Here is a 22,666-nt window from a genome sequence, read left to right as displayed (position 1 = left end):
TCATTATCTAGTGCTGGGATACAACATAATATAAGTTACTGAATATTATTTATTTTATTATTATTTATTAACTTTGTATAGTGCTCTTCATCCAAAGATCATAAGGCAGCTCACAACAAAAACAAAATGAAAACACATAATACAGAATAAAACAGAAACAAAAATAGACCAATAACGCCCCTCCAACAAACACATTTAAAAGGCTAAAGGCCCAGTTATAGAGAAACGCTTTTGCCTGGTGCCTTCATTACATATCTTTAGGTGCCAAGCCAAAACATTTTATAGGTCAAAACCAGCACTTTGAATTGAGTACGGATCTTTTTTTTTGGCAGCCAGTGCAATCAGACCAGGATCAGTGTAATATGCTCAAACCATCTTGGCCTGCTGAGCAACCTGGCAGTCAAATTCTGCACCAGTTTCTGAACTGTCTTCAAAGGCAGTCCTACATATAATGTGTTGGACTAACAGGGGTCAGCAAACTTTTTCAGCGGGGGGCCAGTCCACTGCCCCTCAGACTTTGTGGGGGGCCAGACTATATTTTGAAGTGGGGGGAGAATAAATTCCTATGCCCCACAAATAACCCAGAGATGCATTTTAAATTAAAGGGCACATTCTACTCATGTAAAAACACACTGATTCCCGGACCATCCGCGAGCCGGATTTGGAAGGCGATTGGGCCGGATCTGGCCCCCGGACCTTAGTTTGCCTACCCATGGACTAATCTAACCTAGAGTTTACCAGAGCATACATGACAGAAGTTAGAGTATCCCTGTCCAGATAGGGGCACAGCTGGGTCACCAGCAAAGCTGATGGAAGGCACTCCACACTATTGAGGCCAACTGAGCCTCAAGCAGTAGCAAAGGATCTAGAAATACCCCCAAGCTATGTACCTGCTCCTTCAGAGGGAGTGTAACCCCTTCTAGAGCAGGCAACCTCCTATGCATCTGGCATACAGAACCACCCCCTAGCAGTGCCTCAGTCTTATTTGGATTAAGCTTCATTTTGTAGGCTCTCATCCAGGCCATAACTGAGGCAAGACAATGGTCCAGCACATCCAGTGCCACATCTGTAAATGTAAAGAAGCAGAACTGTGTGCCATCAACGTACTCTGAAACTCCATATAACCCCAGTCAGTGGTTTCATGTAAATGTTAAACAGCAAAGGGGTTAAAATCAAACCCTGAGGAATTCAACACTGAAGATTCCATGGAGTTGAAGAGCACTTCCCAAGCATCATGCTCTGGAAACAACAAGGGCCAAGTAGGATTGGAACCACCGCAAAGTGTTGCCAACCACCCCTAAGTTGGACAGATCCTCCAGAAGGGTACCATGGTTGAGGATATTGAAAGCCAGTGAGAGGTCAAGGAGAATTAACAGGGACATATTTCACCTGTCTCTCTCCTGACAGAGGTCATCATACAGGGCTACCAAAGCAGTTTCTGTGCCAAAACCGAGCCTAAACCCCAAATGAAATGGATCTAGAAAATCTTTTTTAGATTTCCAAGAGCACCTGGATCCTGCGGTTTCATATTCAATTTCAATTAAATGGGCTAGGAGAAACAGAAATGGATCTCCCAATCAGTGGTGTAGTGGTAATTTTTAAGGTACAGCTCATCGTGACAGTCACACAGCCATGTTCTCTGCATAGCCACCCCACCCCAATGACAGTACAAAAATGCACGTATTTATACAAACTTGTGTACACCAATTAGCAGCCATACATAGATTAATACCCAATTTATAAGGATCAGCTGACAGTCATAGATTAGGAAACTGGACCCATTCCCTCACTTCATTTATGCCAATAATCTAGAAACAAAAGTTTCTAGAGAGTCAGTCACTCCAACTAATGGCATCATCGCACCTACTTCGAAAATAAGTCCCAGGGGTGCACTACTCTTCCACTACACCATTGCTCCCGCTATAAGTTAAGTAAAACAATCTCTTCACCTTATTGAATTTTCTAAAACAAAAAGGAAGCTTACCAAAATAGCAGAGACAAATTTGTTGACAAAAACAATCTGAATGCATCCAACAGTTAAGTAAACCTGGCTGTCAACAGCTTCCATATCAGTATACGAAATGTCATTTGTAGCATACATGTACGTCACCATTTTGAAACTGAAGACCTCTTTGCCTGTAATATACAGAGCCTTGGAACAGAAAAAAGTGTTCAATGTTAAGAGTATAATATTTACAAGGTGTGCACAAAATAAAGCTAATGGGCTGCATCCAAAGGTGTTCTTACATTAATGGAAGAAGTCTTTCTGTTCACACAAGGGGCTTGGATAAAGCACAGGTGTCCTTCATTGGAAGTGTTGGTGGAAGAGACAACATCTGCCAGTTCCCTTTCCCTGCAGCCACCTATGACACCTCTCACCAACCCTCCAGGAGCAGATATTTGGGGAGCATAGTGGAAAAGGTTGGCAAGAATGATGTGTGTCCATTACATAATCCAACCTATGTCTTTTCTCTACAGCACACTATTCAATACAATATATGTGTGGCAGTCACAAAGTAAGTCCTTCGCTGAAGGGCTTCAGTTTAAGTTAACAGACTTTTTTGTCCCTACTCTTTGGTATAAAACATATACCCAGAAACCATACCAAGCATGAGGATAAGCAAGAGATGACTAAAGTCATTATCAATTAAACCAGGCTAAAGCCTAATATTTATATTGCAAGTACACTGATTTCTGTACACAGCCTGGCATGCCCTTTAAATGAACACACATACCTTTTTGTGCAGTGCTGCCGCATCACAATCCAAAATAACGATATTCTTTAAGTTTGCTGATACTTCAGTTGTTTCTTTCTTCATCTTCACCTCACTATCAAGACCTAAATTTAACAGTATTAATTAACAAATCTAATATGGCACAATCTTCAAGATACTTCCTCTGGGTTCTAGTAACCTTTAAATATTGCAATTGGCATTTTAGTCTTACCTTCAATGCGGATTTCAGATATCCAGCTTTTTTGTTCTCTTATAAAAATGCGTAAACAGGACATGTCTGCACAAACATGGAGATCACAAACATCTTCATACTTTGACTTTTTTGAAGCTATGGGAAAGTTAAAAGCAAAAAGTGTTATATTTGGAATTAGAGATCTGAATTCCAACGAGGATCACAGTTGTACAAAAACACAGAGTGCACAAATACAGAGAGGTATGCAAACTATGAAAGTAGTAGCTCTACAGATTGGTTTATTTTATTTTTTTCATGCAACATGCCATTAGAGTTAAAGCAGTATCTTTCAAGTTAACAGAAATGACTAAATATTACCAAGAAATAATGTCTTTATGCCTCCTTCCTCGGGGCATGACTTGACACAGGCAAGGCTACATAAGCAGAGAACAGGCTGTCACTTCATAGGTTATCTCTAATCCTCAGTACATACTAGGATTCCAAAGCTGAGTAAGACAGTGCTGTTGGCATCCATCTGTCTTGAGAGACAATGGAGTGTGCCTCCAGGGGTGAAGTCAAACCACTGTGTTAGCAGCACCAAAATGACCTCTCTGAGGTGCAAACCTGGGCAGTGTGTCTGGAGGTCCTGGGCTGCCCAGATGACGACCAACCCCCCTCAGCTTTGCTGACGTGATACAAAGGAAAGCAGAGCAATACGCTTGTCACAAGCTTAGCTGCCAGAGCTGCCAGAAGGAGGCGTACGAGGTGCCATCCAACTGTTTTAGTTAAGGACTGTAGATTTGGCAAAATGCAACTTTCTATCTGTACATGAGAGATTTCTTCAAACTAAACTTCCTTCAAATAACACATGGAAATAAGAAGGAACAAAGTTCTCCTGAGGTGTAGGCAATACACTTCAGTAATGCTTACACTATCAGAGTAACTGACGTGCACTTTACTGATTGCCATGTGCACTTTATTGATTCTGAAGTACCATGTTTAAAGCACATTCCTCTTCCACCCCGACTCTATACAGAAACTCGAGAATTATTTTCTAGATTAGGGTTTGGGCAAATGAACATGACCCACAATTTTCATTTGCTGTCATCCAGCCAAAACACTTTCCTGCATGCACTTTTTAAAAGCCTAGGATGTGAAATGAGGCTGGAAGAAAGTTAGCAATACAAGAGTTTGAGACTGAAAGACCTTACTAAGTTTCTTAAGAACTTCCTTCTTTTCTTCTTTTTCCTGGACGATTTCTACTGTACTTGTCTCTTGTTTCGGAAGAAGATTATTTAGGAAATTCATGGTACTCATAAGTGCTTCTGTGTGTAAATGGATATCTACAGAAGAAAAAGTAACCTAACAACAAAGTAATCTTAGTAAGAATATGTTTTGAATGCACTTTCCTGGACATAGCAAAAATTACAAAAATAAGCCATCATTATTACCTTTATGAGCTGTACCACATTCTTATAAGTAGTTTTCAGATCTGGGCAATTAATATCTGCCTGTTCTCAGAAGGTAAATAAAGACAGTTAAAATGAGAAAACACTATATACCATACAACCCAGCTCTATCCAGAAATATAGATAATGCTGTTACATCTGCTCCTCAGTATTTGTTCTGATACTAGCATACTAACTTAAATAGTGTTCTGCTAGACTTGATCAAGGGCCCATCTAATCCAGCATTCTGTCTTCAACCATGGCCACTGGGAAGTCCACAGCAAAAACGAAAGGCAAGAAAAATGGCACCCCTTGTCATCTGCCTTCCAGAGGCACATGGCTAATGAACATGGAAGCTCCATTTAGCCATTCTTCATAAATTTACTTAATCTCACTTTAAATCTATCTAGAACTGTGGTCATCACCACATCTTGTGACATAATTATGCATAAATTAATGTCTTAGATGAAATGATACTCTCTTTTGTCTGTCCTGTCTTATTACTGGTATCTGGAAGCTACTCTGGGAGCCTCCCCACCCCACCCCACCCCGCTTTGCTGAAGAGTGGGATGAAAATCATTTAAATAAATACATTTCAGTAAATGACCTCGAGTTCTAGTGTAAATGGAGAGAAGAAAGTATATACACATCAATGGTATCCTCCCCAGAGTCATCCCCCCCCCCAAAAAAGCTGTCCTTTTTTGTACATTTTCCACTCTACAGCATCCTTTCTGAGATGGAGTGCCTAAACTAATGTTCATTTGCTAAAACAGCAAACAGGATCAGGTCTCTAGGTTTTTAGATAATTAAGATTATTTGTCAATTTAAATAGTATTTAAAACACATCAGTATTATGGTGAAGAAAAAATTTGTATCTTCCCTTCAGCACTCTTACCTTTACATATTCAATGGCTAGAAGATCATCAATTAAATTATCCAGTGTTGAAATGAGGTAAACTGGCTTATTTTTATCATCTAAAAAAAACAAAGAACAGTATAGCCAAAATACCATACTCACTGGAGTTACTTATTGTATTTTCAAAGTTATGTTGTCAGATCAATAAATAGTGACAGAACATGATCTCAATATATGATTTAATCATCATTAGATTGTAAGATCATTTCTATAATTAGTTTCACAAGCTAAACTAAAAAAAGGGGTCGGGGGGGGGGAGGGATCCAGAAAGGCTGACTTGCGGGGAAGAGAGCTGCTTGGGGGGGAGGGAAAGGGCTGGCTTGAGGGGGGGGGCTGCTTGGGGGGGGAGAAAGAAAGGGCTGGATTGGAGGGGGAGTGAGCTGCTTTAGAGGGGAGAGATAACTTTTGCCTCCCTTTCCTTCCCGCCACTTAAAACTCCCACCTCCCGTGTCCACTTAGCCACCTCCTTCCATACACACACACCCTGCGCGTGCTCCTCGCCCCTCCAATGACAATGGGTAGATCACTGCCAGTATTTGATACTTGGTAGACTGCAGCCTATTTGAAGTTGGACGTGCCTGGTTTATTGCTTTCATTTTATGGATAAATGGTCTCGTTAGATAGTAAAATTCATGTTGAATTTATGTTTTAGGGGTTGTTTTTAAAAGTCTGGAACAGATTAATCCATTTTGCATTACTTTCTATGGGAAAGCGTGCTTTGGTTTTGGAACAGACTTCCGGAACGGATTAAGTTTGAGAACCAAGGTACCACTGTAGCTCTATTCCATCCCTTGAGCACCGAAATAACTCATCAGGAGATTGGGCTTGAAGAGTTATCAATATGCAGATGATAGCACAGCTCTATCTCTCTTTTCCACCACCTAGTAATTCCAGGGAGACAGTCAAAACCCTGAACAGACACTGAGGGAAGGAGATACTGGAATGAATGAGGCTCAAGCTAAGCCTCAATTTGCATATGACAGAAGTAATGTGGCTTGGAAAGCTGCCAATCAAAATCAAAGTCTAGATCTGACTCTGAATGGAATAATACTTTTCCTGAAAGGACAGGTGCACAGTCTAGAGGTGGTTCTGAACCAGGTGCTGTCTATGCTATTCTGCTCACAACAGAAACTTGCACATTTTTTTCTGGCCCTGGTGTGAGCTGCGCCAGTGTGTTTTACTATGGAAAACTGGCATAGAAATAAACTAATGATAAGAAGGACTATATTCAAGAGCAAGCCTTTGCTGTGAGTTGTCTGCCAATCCTCCTATGCCTTACACTGATTTTCCCAACAATTCTTTCCAGCAGAAACCTAAATAGCAACCACAAATAATTAATAATTATTTTAACACAGAGGTAAATACTTACCCATGTATTCTGGACACATTAAGCAAATCTCTTTAAGAAAAGCAGTGGCTGCCATATCATATGTTCTTAGCTTAAGCTCAGTGCCTAAACTATAAATCTCCAAACGAAGAATTGGCTTTTCAATACCTTCAGTAAAACGAGACACTTGTAGGAACACCTATGTATAAACAAAATATGGGGCTAAGTCAACCAAACCAACAGACATGCTGGGGGTGGGCAGCTGCTTATAAAGAGAGGACACGTAAGCAGAGCTTTAAAAGCTTTTTAGAATATGGTGTAGAAGACAGTTTCAAGAATCCTCCTTGGTTTACACATTCCTACAAAACTGATTTGGAACATCATCCTAGGCATATTTTATTCCATTATTCCATTAAAAGTTGTCAATTGCATCCAGTGAGAAATATAAAGAAAAAAAGCTGTTGGTTTTTTTCCCCATTCTCAGTGCCAGTGCATGCTATTTGGTCATGAAGGGCCCTGCCTCCAAATGTATTTATTTCTTCAATGTTCATATTTTATGAACCAAATTTAAATTTACAGGCAATTACTACAAAACAATGCAATCCTCTACATGTCCGGTCAAGAGAACTCCAAAGTAGATAGGTAGACAGATGACTGCAATAATAAGATAGGATTTATTATCAGTAACTGTTATGGATAATGTACATTTCCAACTACTTAGGGGAAAAGTTTTATGAAGATATCTATTACTGTAACACTACCAATATTGAAGAAGAAATGGGTGGTATCCAACTAACTCATTCCACCAGCATAAGGATTTATACAACAAAACATCTCCCCTCCTTCCCCCACAAATATCCAACAGCACCCCCAAATCTGCTCCAGAGGGTTGGGGAACTCCCAGAGCAGATTTAGGGGGTGCACAGGTGCTAATCTTTATGCAGAAGCGATGACTTGGCTGGATTCTACCCCATATACATACTGATAATCCAGTTAAGGTGAGAGGTTTTTAGCTATACATAGACATTAGAATTAGTTCCCAGCATTTAACATGCTATCAGTTCTTGTTGTTAATTGAATTTATATCCCACCCAATACCCACAGGTCTCAGGGTGGTTCACAGGATAAAATCAGAATATTAAACCACAAAGTACATAATCAAAATAAAAACAACAACCCAATAACCCCCTACAACACATTTTAAAAGGGAATAGGATGTAAATCAGATCAACCAAAGGCCTAGTTAAAAAGGAACAATTTTTCCTGGCATCTAAAGGTGTATAATGAAGGCGCCAGGCGAACCTTCCTTGGAAGAGCATTCCACAGATGGGGAGCCACAGCAGAAAGGACCTGTTCTCATGTTGCCACCCTCTGGGCCTCTCATGAAGGAGGCACCCAAAGAAGGGCCTCAGAAGTTGATCTCAGGGTCCAGGTAGGTTCATATGGAACAAGGTGGTCCTTGAGGTATTGCACTTCTGAGCCATTTAAGGCTTTATAGGTCAAAACCAGCACTTTGAATTGGGCCCAGTAACTAATTGGTAGCCAGTGCAGTCGGACCAGGATGGGGGTAATATGCTCAAAGCGTCTTGCAACCGTGAGCAACCTGGCCACTGAATTCGGCACCAGCTCAAGTTTCCGAACTGTCTTCAGAGGCAGCCCTATGTATAACACACTGCAGTAATCTAACCTTGAGGTTACCAAAGCATAGACAACAGTAGTTAGGCTACCCCTGTCCAGATAGGGGCATAGCTGGGTTACCAGCCAAAGCTAATGGAAGGCACTCCGGGCCACTGAGGTATCCAGAAATACCCCCAAGCTACAAATTTGCTCCTTCAGAGGAAGTGAAGAGCAGGCGAACTCCCACCCATCTGGTCTTGGGAACCACCCACTAACAGTGCCTCAGTCTTATCTGGATTGAGCTTCAGTTTGTTGGCTCTCATCCAGTCCATTACTGAGGCAAGGCACTGGTCCAGCACTTCCACAGCCTCACCTACAGATGTAAAGGAGAAATAGAGCTGAGTGTCATCAGCATACTGCTGACAATGTTCTCCAAAACTCCGGATAACCCCACCCAGCGGTTTCATGTAGATGTTAAACGTGGTGGATAGGATCGAGCCCTGCGGAACCCCACATTATAGGATACAGCTAAATGTACTTGCCAAACAGCCTCCCCTTAAGTGTTTCCTTGTGCAAACTTCCTCTGATTTCCCTTTCCTACAGATTTCCTTTTCCTACTCCACTGACCTGCAACACATCTCTAGCCATTTATGAGGGTCATTGCTCCTAATGAGAGGCTTTTTGGGGTGTGGGGCAGGGGGATGTAGAGTTAAGAAGGAGGGGGGAAAGTCCTGTTGCACCATTGGCTTCTTCTTCCACACACTCTGGATTCAAATCCTAGGGTTTTTTAAATACTATGTTAAAATTAATTGAAATATCTATATTCTATTCATTCACATAACTGAGATAACTAATAATAAAAAGTCAGAAACAGCTAGATTATTGTTGAAAAGTGAAGCAAAAATGCTAACGATAAAGAACGCAACATAGTTAAGGATAAACACACAGCAGTCATGAAGAGACATAAGGTAAAATAGTATATTACCTCAGGTATTTCAAATCTTAGTTGGAAATCAATCATATTCTTCAATGATTCCCGTCTCACTGCCTTTTTCTTTAAGCTGCCAGGCCTGCTTGAGGACCCCAAAGAAGCTTCAAAAAATGGCCAGTCTTCTATAGGACTGCTTGGGGCATCAAAAAATTCTTCTTCAGATTCTAATAACGATAATAGTTCAAATGGTTATCATGAAATGCTTACACTTAAGCCATAAATATATTTAACATAATCCAATAATTACATAACTATAATTGCCTTTATAAACTATAAACTTGGATCCCCAGCTGTTGTTGGACTACAACTCCCATCATCCCTAGCTAGCAGGACCAGTGATCATGGATTATAGGAGTTTTAGTCCAATAATAGCTGGAGAAGTTTGAGAAACACTGGCATACCAGGAACAGCTGATGCAATCAAGACCTCATCACAGAAAGTATCTCCACTATGACAGTTCCCAGATTTTGCTGCTGAAGTCACTAATTTATGAATTAGTAATGAGGTCCAGGGCTGAGAGCCTTTTGGCAGTTCCCTCACTGTGAGAAGCCAAGTTGCAGGGAACCAGGCAGAGGGCCTTCTCGGTAGTGGCACCCGCACTGTGGAACGCCTTCCCACCAGATGTCAAAGAGAACAACAGCTACCAGACTTTTAGAAGACATCTGAAGGCTGTCTTCTTCCCTGTTTAGGGAAGCTTTTAATGTTTAACAGACCATTGTATTTAAGTATTTTGTTGGAAGCCGCCCAGAGTGGCTGGGGAAACCCAGCCAGATGGGCGGGGTATTATAATAATAATAATAATAATAATAATAATAGTAATAGTAATAGTAATAATAATAATAATAATAATTTAAACACTCCAATTATGTCCCTTCCAAGCAGATCTGCCCAGTTAGCACATCAAGTGATAAATTGGGGTATCTACTTGCAGGCAAGAGCAGCAGCAGCTTGTAAACTTGCTTGTAAACTCACATGCTATTCTTCACAACTGCAAATGGAGCACTGGTTGCTTATAATGAAGGGGTCTTCTCTAGCAGATAATGTGAGCCAGTCACTGTGGGTTACATCATCTCCTAACAGCCCAGGCAGGAAACTTGTAGATTAATTCTAATATTTTTCCAAATTTCAACTGTGTCCACAGTTTCTGTTCATGGAAATTCCCTTGAACACTTTTTGAACCAGGAGCCAGGCACCCCCAGATAGAAAGGAAAGAAATAGGAATCCTCCATTGTGTGAAAAGGGCAAGGCCCAATCAGTGAGAAGTGAGGAATGAAGACTGAGCGGCACATATGTAGGGTGCAGTGTGACAGGCTTATTTGGCTGCCAAATAAGAACTATTTACAATAAATGACCAATGTTCCATTCTCCTAGCCTCCCTGCTGATCGGCTGCAGATGAGAACTACCCTAGTGGTGACACTGTCCATTAGGACCGGGATGTGCATCTGTTTAAGCCTGCTTTTAAAGTGCCTGAGAGCTAAGTGCACCACCCTGAGCTCCAGCCGTTTTAAGCTGTGTTCCCTTTCTAAGCGGCTCAACTGTCTCTGAGCTGTAAGATGCAGATAATGAGCTTTCCAGCCATGAAGCCTGGTATCAGTAGTGATTACTGCTCTCTGAGGCCCTTTTAATGGAATGTTCTATGTGAGATGATCAGTGTCCAGCCACCGGATGAGAGTTTGTTTCAGGAGGGCAGAGAGGAGTAATGGATTGTGGTGCTTGGCTCTGATCTTCTTCTGGCTTAGGAAGAGAAGCCATCCTAAATGTCGTGTGTGTGTGTAGTGTGTGTGTCCATGGGATGGACCGTACAGAAAGCTATCATAACAAGCCATTGAGTGAAGGTCATGAGGCCTACTGTTCTTAGAGGAAGAATAGCTAGGACCACATCCTAGATGTTGCTGATCCTGTCAGACATGGATGCCATGGAACTACAACTACAGTAGCCCATAGGTTCTGAGTCTGGCATAATAAAGAGATGGATTCTTCTGACATTTCTAGCAAATTGAACAGCGCTAAGGTAACATCTACTGTAAGTGGACAGATATCTTTAACTCCTTGCAGGGCAGGTTCTGCATCAACATACACAAGCATAATCACCAGCATATTCTTACAGGATAAAAAGAGGATTGAAGAAAACACTGTAAAGGATCACAGATCAGATAAAAGGCACAGCAACTAAACAACTGCAATACAGATGCTTACTGGGAAAGAGCTCTACTTTAAAGCCTTGTTGATTAAAAGGTCTTCAGTGGATGCTGAAAAGGCAACAGAGATGGCGCCTGTCTCACATTTGACTTAATTGAGTTTAAGTACAACTAATTTTGGATGAATGCAACCTCTTATCTATTTTTTAAAGATCTTTTAAATATACAATAGAAAATGAACTATAGAATATGGATTAAAATCATGGGGCTGGCAGTGACCGGCTTCCCCACATTTCCCTTCTCATGTCAACTCCTGTCCCTGAAAAACTTCTCCCAATCGTTGGAGGATCTTGTTGAATGGGATAAGCTATTATGGCACAGGAGGCAAAGAGAGAAGGGATTCTTGAAAATAGGGCCGAGGCAACTTCTTTGAGCAGGTGCTGATAACTGATGGATCCTTCCAGTGGGATGACTCCACAGCTTGATTTTTTTCCTCTTTTTTATAACCACTTCTGAGCTACACTCCTCTGGTTCAAAAGTTCAACTTTTGTGAGATTTTTACTCTAATTCTTCACACACACACCAAATTGCACCATATCTGTTTGTCTGGTTTAGGTCCTAGAAAAGAAACTGCCTGAAAATTTAAACATGTAGATAATAAATATTAGGATATCATAAACATTTTCTGAACATACATTAACCAAAAACAAAATGAAGAAAATATTTACCACTTGATCCAGCTACCGAAAGAGATTCTAGAAATGGAAGTACAGAGGTTGACATTTGTGGTGTTGTTATCAGTGATGATACCTGAAGCTAAAACAGAAAGCAATATGTAACACTTATTTATTGTGGGAGCAGGTAGGGGCAAGGGGAGCGTTCTTAGTTTGGTTTGTTCTTGTTTTTATTATGTATTTTGATCTTGTATTTTTATGCTATGAAGTGCCCTGAGATCTACGATTGAAGGGCAGTACACAAATTTAATAAATAATAATAAAAATAATAATTTATATGTACAAAATGACTATTATTTGGTTAATATATTTTATTTGACAATTTTAAGTGTCATCTTTATTGATTGTTCAAGACAGCTAACAATAACCATAAGATATAAAAATAACAACAATAAATATAGGCAATTAAAATGAAATAAAAAACATCAACAGGAAATACTAACAATGAAACAAGCCACAAAAAACATAAATTGACTTTCTGTTTAACACCACTGGCATTCCTAAACAGGAAGGTGTTCGCCAGTGGAAAGCCAAAAGAGGAAGCTGGAATCAACCTTTTTGGGGAGGGATTTCCACAACCTAGACATGACTACCACAAATGCAGTGCTCTCTCCTTTGTCTGGGAGTGATATAATAGATGAGATGGAACAGACAAGAGAGCTTCCTGAGTTTACCTTTGTGATCAGGCAGCTCTGAACAAGAGAAGACAGTCCTTCTGATATCTTGGTCCCAAACTGTCAAAGGCCTTAAAAGGTCATGAGAACTAGTCTCAAACAAATGGACAGCCAGTGTAATTGCTTTAAAAAGGGAGTTACATGCTCCCAATAGGCAGCTTTAATTAACAACCTCTATGCTATGTTACTGATGAATTAAATTTCTGCATAGAGCAGACTACATACTCCAGACATGATATTAAGGCACGTGTTAACATGGGCAGAACTGAGACTTGAAGAAACAGATGAAACTGGTACTCTAGCCCAAGTTGGGCAAAGACACCTTTGAGAACACTTGTCATTAGGGCATCCAGGGTTAAGGTCAGAAACACCCACAGACTATAAACCTGTGGCTTCAGGGGAAGTAGAGTCGCATCCAACATAGAATGGATCCTTGTCCCTGGTCATGAGTTCTACAGAACAGGTGTCCCTCCGTCTTGTCTGGATTAAGATTCAATTTCTTTGCCCACACCCAGCCCCAAGATCTCTTCCTAGGCTGCAAGGAGAGATGGAGGCAAAGAAAAACACAGAGACAGACAGACACAGACAGACAGACAGTTTGCGTGTATGTGTGTGATCCAGATACCAAAGACATTGCACTTCAAATCCCTGGACAATTTCTCCCACCAGTTTTATACAGAATTTAAAGCAGCTTAGGAGACAAAATAGGTATCATTAATCAGGGATAGGGAAGCTTTGGCTAGCCAGATGTTGCTGGACTCCCGTCAGCCCCAACCAGTCACAGGCCAGCCGTAGACCCAGTACTACCTTCTGGAAACAACTGTCTAGGAAGGTCAGGTATAAAATTAACACCTTCAAATTCCATTCTGGGAAGCCATTCCAAGATACCATGATTGTTTACATGAATGTCACGAATAAATAAAATATCAAAAGCTGCTGAGTGATGTCCAGCGGAAGAGGAATGTTCTTCTCTTTTTTGATTTCCAGACTAGGGAACTTTCATTCTGCAGTTACATGTTAACTGTAACATTTCTTCAGGATTCTGTATTAGTACAGTGGTACCTCGGGTTTAATACTTAATTCAGTCCAGAGGTCCACACTTAACCTGAAACTGTTCTTAACCTGAAGCACCACTTTAGCTAATGGGGGCTCCTGCTGCCGCCGTGCTGCCGGAGCACGATTTCTGTACTTATCCTGAAGCAAAGTTCTTAACCTGAAGCACTATTTCTGGCTTAGTGGAGTGTGTAACCTGAAGCGTATGTAACCTGAAGCTATGTAACCCGAGGTACCTCTGTACACACTCAGAAAACTCTGAAGTGTAAGAATTCACATACTAAACTACACTGCCAGTTACTGAAACTATCTGGACAAAATGAATGATTTAAATCATTTCAAAGGAATATGGCCGTAAATAAACTTAAAGAACATTCTAAGGAGCAGCAGACTAAGTCAAAAAGGATAGCAAAGAGACTTCAGAAAAGCATAGGAATTGCTTTACTGCTAAAACAGGAAATCTAGAAATATGTTATCTGAAAAAGGGAAACACACATATTGCTAACCCTAAGTCAACAAACTTGGAGAGGGGGTCATTTTGGCAATATCTGGAGGTGAGGGATGTAAACTTACCAATAGGGTCAGTGCTCCAGTATTTTATCAGGTCACAAACAAGTCATGAACTCCCTCCTCTTGTACATCTGACATTGTTATTTTTAATCATGCTTTCTTTAAACCACAGTTTCCTATTATATCTGAATTGGGAAATTCTGCTTTAACCTCAGCTTACAAACCAGATATGAAACAAAGTCCTGCTGAGTAGCACTACCACAGCAAATACATGGTGGTAAAAAAAACTCATTTAGTGTGAACCTCTACCACACTGAGAAATATCCCATTGCTAAAAAGAGCACTATGATGAAGTGGCAGAAGAATTACCAGTATTGTTGAAGCTTTACCAAATGTTTCTACCATTTCAATACAACACTTGCCTTGGAAGGTTGTGTAGTAGCAGTAGTTTCAGGAGGAGCTTCTGGTAAAGGAATACTATCAATAAGATCCAGAATACTTTTCAATTTCTCATCTGAGATATTGAAAGACAGTAATGGCAGTTCACCAAACATTTTGTACCTATAACACAAAGAGACAAAGCAATTAGAAAACAAAGGGGGCCATGTACTAGGGAATTAATCTATTTGATAAATTAAATCCAGCCCCACAATGCAAGTGGTTCCAGGTAGGCATATATGATTTTTTAAAAGAACAATTAACATTGAAACAGGTGTGCCAACTTGAATAAAATATTGGGGGGCAGGTAAGCCTCACCCCACATAATTGACATGACACACACATACCATTTGAATGGCAATGCCTATTAACGTGCGGGAGCTGGCCCCCTCAATTTTTTGGGGGGGAGGGGGCAAAAGGACCTCAGCCCTACCTATGCATTGAAATAACTATCTGAAAGACATAATAAAAATGGAACATGCACTGATCAGCTCTGCCAAGGTTTAAATGTTATTTTATTTGCATTTATTTAAAACTTACATCCTTCCTGTCAAGGAATTCAGGGCAGCAGTTTCAAAGAAACTGTTGTCAGGCAAAACAGTTTTTGACAATGTCCCTCAACAAATACTTCTGAGTAAACTTAGGAGTCATGGGATAAGAGCTCTTCTAGAGAATAGCTCTTAAAGAACAGGAAACTGAAAATAAATGGTCTGTTCTCAAAGTGAAGGACAATGGAAGCAGTGACTGTGCTCCCTACCAAGCCAGCAACCTGAAAATTCACTTAACAGCAAGAATGTCATACTTGGGCATTCTTGCATCTGTTACAACCATTGCTCTGCTCAGTTCCATTTTCACATCCAGAGGCTGTATGATATGCTGAGATGAGGATCGTAAGTTTCGAGCTTCCTCCCAGTTTTCATCTAAAGATAGAAAAGATGTCTATTACAATGCTTGAGTCTCAGTTTCATGCGCATTTTTCCTAAAGCCTGCATACACACCAAAGCACGTGTTGTTTTAAAGAGATGATGGACCACTTCACAAATTTATTTGTTAAATAATTTTAGTAGTATTTTTTTTGTTACTGTGAAGTCAAAATGCATGGGTGCATCTAGATGCGTAAGTGGTGTGCATATCATTTAAGTTGATTTTCCTGATCCTTGCGATAATTATAAACTGATAATTATCTGCTGATATGCATTTAAGACTATAGGAGCCTGTTTTCTGAATTCTACTTTTGATGGTGAACTATATTCTTCCCTTAAAAGGCTATGTAAAACCGCTGGGAATGTAGTAAACTTATCTAGAGGTCAGGTGGTGTTCAAGTGGGCTGATGAAAGGGTCAACCATGGTTAAGTTGTAATTAATCTAATACTGTATACTGTACATCTTTTCCCCTCATTGAACCAATGTATTGTATTTTTCCTGCACACATTATTCCCCCCCCCCATTTTCTCAAGATTATTTTATGTTTTTTGTTCCTCTTTGATATTTAAGCATACATCTTTAGTAAACTAAGATGCAATCACTGGTCTTTTGCACATGTAATTAAAGTATTTTCCCCCAAATGAATTTTAGGCTATTGGGTCCTGTTTGGTCACCATCCTCTTGCTCACTGGGGTGATGTAAAGATCTCTCTCATTTTCACTTTCATGCACATACTACTATTTGTTTTTTAAATGCCAGGTAAATAAATATAAAGCATCAGAAATTATTAAAATCAGATAAAACCCGACAACATGCACTGAACAATAGTGATCATACTGTTGGAATCAGACGAACAGTAACTTATGCTAAACCTGTCATACTTTTTAATATGTGTGTGTGTGTGTAGCATTGATTTATATGAATAATTACCATGTCTGCTATAAAGAAGTTGTATGCTGCTGAGCTGAATGTCAAACATATCATATGCTCTTGACATAATATCTTCAAGAGTGTTTTCACCAATTTTGATATTGCACATGTCAGACCGACTTTTACTTGTCATCTTAAAAAGAAAATAACAGCAATAATCAGTTGTTAGTTTTTCAAATATGCATCTTTAAGTATTTATTGAAATAAAGCTTACTTTTAAACTGTCCCCCAAGAAAAAAAACCTGTAAGACTTTTCCAGACTTCTTCACGATCTAATGAGATATCCTGTACTGATAATTAAAGACAGAATATCAAAAGGAAATTTTGTGGGTTATTCAGTAATTCATCAACCCAAAATGATAGATGACCTTGAGAAAAAGGAGGCAGTACAAGCTGCTCTAAAAGAAGAAGCAGTAGCTTTGTGAACTCTGCGTAAGGCAAAGTATATGATACTCTCTGTGGTGTCCTTCAGTTGAGAATCCCCTTCACAAGCAAAGAGATTTTAAAGAAGACATAAATTCAGGGTTAAGAATAACATATTTAGTCACAATCTGGACCACTTTTTAAACTGAGGGTGGAGTGGGGTATCCTGCTCCAATTTAGCCAACTTTTAAAACAGAGTGGAAGTTGGAATAAACTTGGAAGAGGACTGTGGCCCTGGGAGCACTGCAGTTCCCTTAGAAGGAGGGTGGGCTTCTTGAGGGGGAGATTAAACATAGAGCATCCAAGGCTCTGCAAAGTAATCGCATATAACGAGCATCCTGAAAACGATGGTGTGATTGCTGTTCCTCAGCAACCTTACCATCACTCCACACACTCTCTTCCAACTCAAGGAAGCAGCCTTTCCCAGGAGACTGCATAGCCAATGAGGCAAACACTTTCCCTGCTGTGCCACCCGGGGGCAAGACACATGGACTGGGAGAGCCAAGAGACATACCACCATGACCATCAGGCAACGGGGCATCTGGGAAGGAGGGTTTTCTCTTACGGTTGCTTCTGCTTCCCAAATTGAGAAGGGGAGCTATGTCACATCTCACAAGCAATTGATGCAATTAAGGCATTCGTGATCTGACTAACTGAGAATTCAAATGCAACCCCCCTGATGTATTTGGGTGGGATGAAAGGCCATCACTGTTCTCTCCATCTCTGTATTGGAGAAACAGCCAGTGTAAAATTTCAAAGAGATCGGATCATTGGAGGGGGATGTACAGAAGGCAGAGGATCTCAAGAGGGACAGAAATGCAGATTTCACGAAACTTTGAAGTGCTATAAAATCAAAACCATTTGTGATAGAGGAAAAAAAATTGAAGGGGTTTCTTTCAACCATAAGGGATGAGTGTACATCAAGTTTCATCAAAATCTGAGACAGTAGGCGGCGAAACCCATTTTTTGCATTGATTTGATGTGGAATGACCCTTAGGCCAGACTGATCAGACAGATAATGGATAGAAAAGTAGACCAGAAGGAAAAGTTCAGTAGACTGGGAGGAGACATTGCTCAGCAGCTCGTGAGGAGAATCAAGGGACAAACTCTGAGGCTGCAGACCGGGAGAAATAAAGCTCTGGAGAGACTGGTGCTGAGGCCACAGACCTTTTCCTGTAACAGTTCCCTCCTCAAATGCTCCTTCTTCTCTTTCCCACCCAAAAGAGCAGATGAAAAAACCAGCCGCCACCAATCCAAGCACAGGGAGGGCGGAACTTAAATGGTGGGAAAACAGAATACAGAGAGAATCTGAGGCAAGTGTTTTTTGTTTTTTTCTTAGGAAAAGGAAAGAGACTGAGGGAATATGAAGTAAATATTTTTGTCTTTTGTTTTTCCTTAGGAAAGGAATGATGGGCAACTGTTATCAGCAGAGCCAAAAAGAGATTAGGAGAAGTTAAAATTTAAAAGATAGTGATAAAAGGTTAAGTAAATATTACAGAAAGAATGGGAGTGAAGCAGAAGTGATCTGCTTGTTGAAGGCAGGAGAAAAAAGCTGACTGGGAGCTAACCAGATCCCTGAAGAATTCTTTCCTCCTCCCTCATCATCAGGGCGGAGCCTAAGCCCAACTCAGGAGCCCAGAAACACCCTCCTGAAATGATACGCCTACTAGATAAAAATTCTTTTTCACTCCAATTATTCTTTTTTATTAAGAAACACTGGGGAGAGGGGGCTCTAGAAGACACAGGATAAAACACACAGTCTTAAAAAAAACACAAATTGAGAAACACTGAAGCAGGAATGAAGAGACAGAGAATGTTCTGAGTACAGATTCAGTAGAGGCAAAATCAGAAACTGGCTTCCAAGGAGGGAGGGATATTCAAAATTCTGTTGGAGCTGCAATTTTGCTTGCTATTGCTAGTTGGCACTGAATTCCCATTTTAAGTCATCACCACATGCACAAGTGTAACTATCCACATATCGGGTACAATAAAATACAAGTCATAATTAGGAGATGAATAATAAGTGTTAAGTAGTTGATATTTCTGAGAATTTTACCTTTAAGTTACCAAGGTCCAAAAGTAACTTATTTGATGTTGATTCATAGAATCCACCGTGTGGTACAATGATATAAGAAGCCATAAGATTTATTCTTAAATCTAGAACTTTCTGCGTTTCTATAATATACACTAAGCCTAGAAAACCACAAGAAAAGCATGAGAATTAAGAAGGATCACAAGAACACTGTACTTATGAGTGAATAAATTTAAGCAAAACAAAGACCTTCTATACCAGAGATGGAGAACTTGATCTGACTGGTGGGCCACACCTCTCCCATCCCTGCAGACCAAGTCTGACAGCTGGGTGGGGCAAAGGCAGGTATCCAGCATTTTGCAGCTGTCACCAATCAGCTGACTGATTTTGCCTACAAAGCTTCTTTTGAGGAAACTGCCTATTTACCTGCCCCACACTTGATGTCATATATGACACTAGGCATAAGGCAGGTGTATGTGGCTTAGAGAAAACAGCCTCCTCCACTAAAGGGGAGACCTGGAGGGTTTAACAAGGCTGATGGGCTGGAAGTGTCTCCTCACCATTCTACACAGCGCAACAGTATTACATGAGTTTCAGATGCAGATATTTGAAAAATAAGGCCAGTTCATATACCCTTAAAAATTTCATGAAGAACTTAGCCATGTTAAGATAATCTCCACATAGTGAGAACTACCCATGTACACTACGCAGTACAAAGTTGGCACTAGTGCTCATTGTGCTATGAATACACAGAATTTAGTCTTTCAAAAACTTATTCCAAGTGGTTGATGTTTACCTGTTGCTGTCTTTTCACGAAATTCTTCTAGCTTTGTTAAAGTTGCTGATGTTAGTTGCTCTAAATGAACATCACTTGGAGGTCGAAAGAAATCTACTATGCTGTTCACAGTCATCTGAAAAAGTATAAAAGGTCAGGAGAATGTATTGCTAATGTAATATATAATTTAATTTTTGAAAACTTCTAGAACTCATTTCTACTTACTGCATCATATATTATTTCCAAAGGCTGTGACTCTATTCTTAGTTTTTGATTGGCAGTCTCATCTAAGGGATTGGTCTCAAACATAATGGTGAAGAGGGATGCATTGTGCTCAGAATGGACTGTGTGAGATGACAGTAAGCAAGGTACTGTTTTTCCCCGAGCCATGCCTTCAACTTCAAATGCACTTACACTAGATTCAAATCTGTGTAAAACACATTATGAAAATTACATGAGCATATATACATACAGCTGTACCAACAAAAGGTCAGGGTTTTGCTATAGGGCTTTTTTTCCATAAAAGGTAAAGGTAAAGGACCCCTGACAGTTAAGTCCTGTCGCAGATGACTCTTGGTTATATTGCCCTTAAAAAAAAAAAAAAAGCTTTACGGTATTACCATCCCATGATTTGATGAGTAGATGGTAATATATAAAAGTGTGATTGGAAACCATGATAACAGATATTAGAGACACAAAACGAAGAATATAGCTCCATGATATACTGCTGAAACAAGGTATGTGTTCAGCAGGGGGACTAAAGCATATGTGGGAAACAAGACTTGGAAATGAAAATATAGGATGAATCTTGGGAGTAAACTGTTGGGGGGGGCACATTTGCCTATAAAACTGTATCAAGCAGCATCAAGGAAACAATGCTGAAGATAATGCAGACATGGTACTTAACCTCACATGAAAAGGACGATTGGTCTTACCTGAAGCAGAGATTTAGTAGGTTGCAGATTATCCAAGTGGGTTGGGTTACTGCCCTCTTCACATGACAGAGGCAGGAGAGCAAAGAACTCTGGGAGACAGGCACAACCCCCTCAGTTTCTTCAGATTTGCCCAGCAGCATCAGATATTGTACATATCAGGAAAGGAATCTGTACATATCTGCCTACCTCACTACTGGCTCAGCTCAAATAAAATAATGGAAAGAGTTAACACTAACAATGTAACAGAAAAGGAAAGAAGCAAGGAACTGCAGACCACTATAGGGATGGTCCCCTTTCAAATCATCAGCAACCTACTAAACTAGTCGTCCTATTTACAGTGGTTGCTGATAATCCGAATGTGTCGGGACATACCACAGCTTTCCCCAACTGAAGTTATAGTATCTAAACCACTTGATGAAGGACCGTGCGGCCGAAAGCAGCATCAGCCAAAGCGAGCAGGTCCATTCTGTAATGCCTGGTGAATGTACTTGGTGAAGACCAAGTAGCTGCTTTACAAATGGAAGTAATAGTAATGGAATATTAGCAGCAAAAGTAGCCAAAGCTGCTGCTGACCTGATAGAATGAGCCAATGCATGTGTTGGCTGTGGTAATGTGACTCGTAAGCTAGAGAAATACAAGCCCAAATCCACCTCCCACAGGTGAAGCGTGTAACTTTCTTTCCCATACTTGATAGATGTAAGAATACAAATAGGTATTCAGTGGATCTAATGTCCTTTGCTATCTGAATGTACACCTTCAGTACACAGCAAACATCCAAGGAATGCCATGCTTTCTCCTTCGGATGCTTAGAATCTGGGCAAAAGATTGGTAGCACCAATTCCTGCTGGACATGGAAATGTGAAAGTACCTTTGGCAGAAATGAAGGGTCTGTTCGGAGGACCACCTTATATTTGTTAAAAATGCATAGATGTTTTGCCACTGACAAGGCAGATAACTCTGATATACGACGTGTAGAGGTGATGGCCACCAAGAACAGTACTTTGAAGCACTCCTGAATCACAAGGAAGACCTGTCTGTTGAGCATCCATTCCCTCGCAATATGCTCTGCTGTGATACTGAGAATATTCCTTTCTGCCCAACTGAATAGGAGTGATGATTCTCTCTGTAGGCATGCCAATTTTGTTCCACCATGATGACAGATGTGACTTGGCAGTGGAGTTCTTGGTGCGTAGCAGCACATGATCGATGCTCAGGAACTGAACAAAATGGACCAATGCTAACCAGGCTGCCCTCAGCTCCAATCAATTTTTGGAGTGCACCTGCTCTGCTGTAGTTCATAGCCTCTGCATGAAGTGCCTTTGGCAATGCACACCCCAACCCTGCAAACTGGCATCTGTTGTGAACACAGTTCCTTGGTGAACTTCGCCAAGTGAAAAGGAGTTCCCTTCTGAAGATTTGATTCCACTGCCCACCATCTCATGGACACATTGAGTAGTGGAGGTAACTTGAGCACCTTGTGATGGTTGTGTGTAATTACCCATTGATAGGGAAGCAGAGGACGCGGGTGGTACTGTGGGTTAAATCACAGAGCCTAGGACTTGTCAATCAGAAGGGGTGAGCTCCCGTTGCTCGGTCCCTGCTCCTGCCAGCCTAGCAGTTCGAAAGCACGTCAAAGTGCAAGTAGATAAATAGGTACCGCTCCAGCGGAAAGTAAACGGCATTTCTGTACACTGCTCTGGTTCGCCAGAAGCGGCTTAGTCATGCTGGCCACATGACCTGGAAGCTGTATGCCGGCTCCCTCGGCCAATAAAGTGAGATGAGTGCCACAACCCCAGAGTCAGTCACGACTGGACCTCGGCCAATAAAGTGAGATGAGTGCCACAACCCCAGAGTCAGTCACGACTGGACCTAATGGTCAGGGGTCCCTTTACC

General features: G+C 40.7%; 1 protein-coding gene across 3 annotated transcripts in view; it reads right to left on the bottom strand.

Annotated features, from left to right (window-relative positions):
* VPS13A (vacuolar protein sorting 13 homolog A) overlaps positions 1-22,666 on the bottom strand; it is a 152,658-nt gene that overhangs the window by 75,137 nt on the left and 54,855 nt on the right. For all 3 annotated transcript variants that reach the window (XM_083464715.1, XM_083464716.1, XM_083464717.1), the window contains exons 18-32: positions 20,064-20,265; positions 19,860-19,974; positions 19,088-19,224; positions 16,609-16,741; positions 15,557-15,674; positions 14,739-14,877; positions 12,074-12,161; positions 9,201-9,370; positions 6,641-6,797; positions 5,251-5,330; positions 4,359-4,418; positions 4,119-4,269; positions 2,947-3,063; positions 2,736-2,839; positions 1,985-2,152 (exon numbers count right to left, since the gene is read on the bottom strand). In XM_083464715.1, the coding sequence (XP_083320841.1) occupies positions 1,985-2,152; positions 2,736-2,839; positions 2,947-3,063; positions 4,119-4,269; positions 4,359-4,418; positions 5,251-5,330; positions 6,641-6,797; positions 9,201-9,370; positions 12,074-12,161; positions 14,739-14,877; positions 15,557-15,674; positions 16,609-16,741; positions 19,088-19,224; positions 19,860-19,974; positions 20,064-20,265 (1,939 nt within the window). The remainder of the gene's footprint in view (positions 1-1,984; positions 2,153-2,735; positions 2,840-2,946; positions 3,064-4,118; positions 4,270-4,358; positions 4,419-5,250; positions 5,331-6,640; positions 6,798-9,200; positions 9,371-12,073; positions 12,162-14,738; positions 14,878-15,556; positions 15,675-16,608; positions 16,742-19,087; positions 19,225-19,859; positions 19,975-20,063; positions 20,266-22,666) is intronic.

This window comes from Podarcis liolepis (assembly GCF_965112155.1).
Source record: "Podarcis liolepis genome assembly, chromosome: 11".
Taxonomy (NCBI): domain Eukaryota; kingdom Metazoa; phylum Chordata; class Lepidosauria; order Squamata; family Lacertidae; genus Podarcis; species Podarcis liolepis.
Note: the sequence above shows the minus strand (reverse complement) of the source record. Positions and strands in the feature narration are given on the sequence as shown.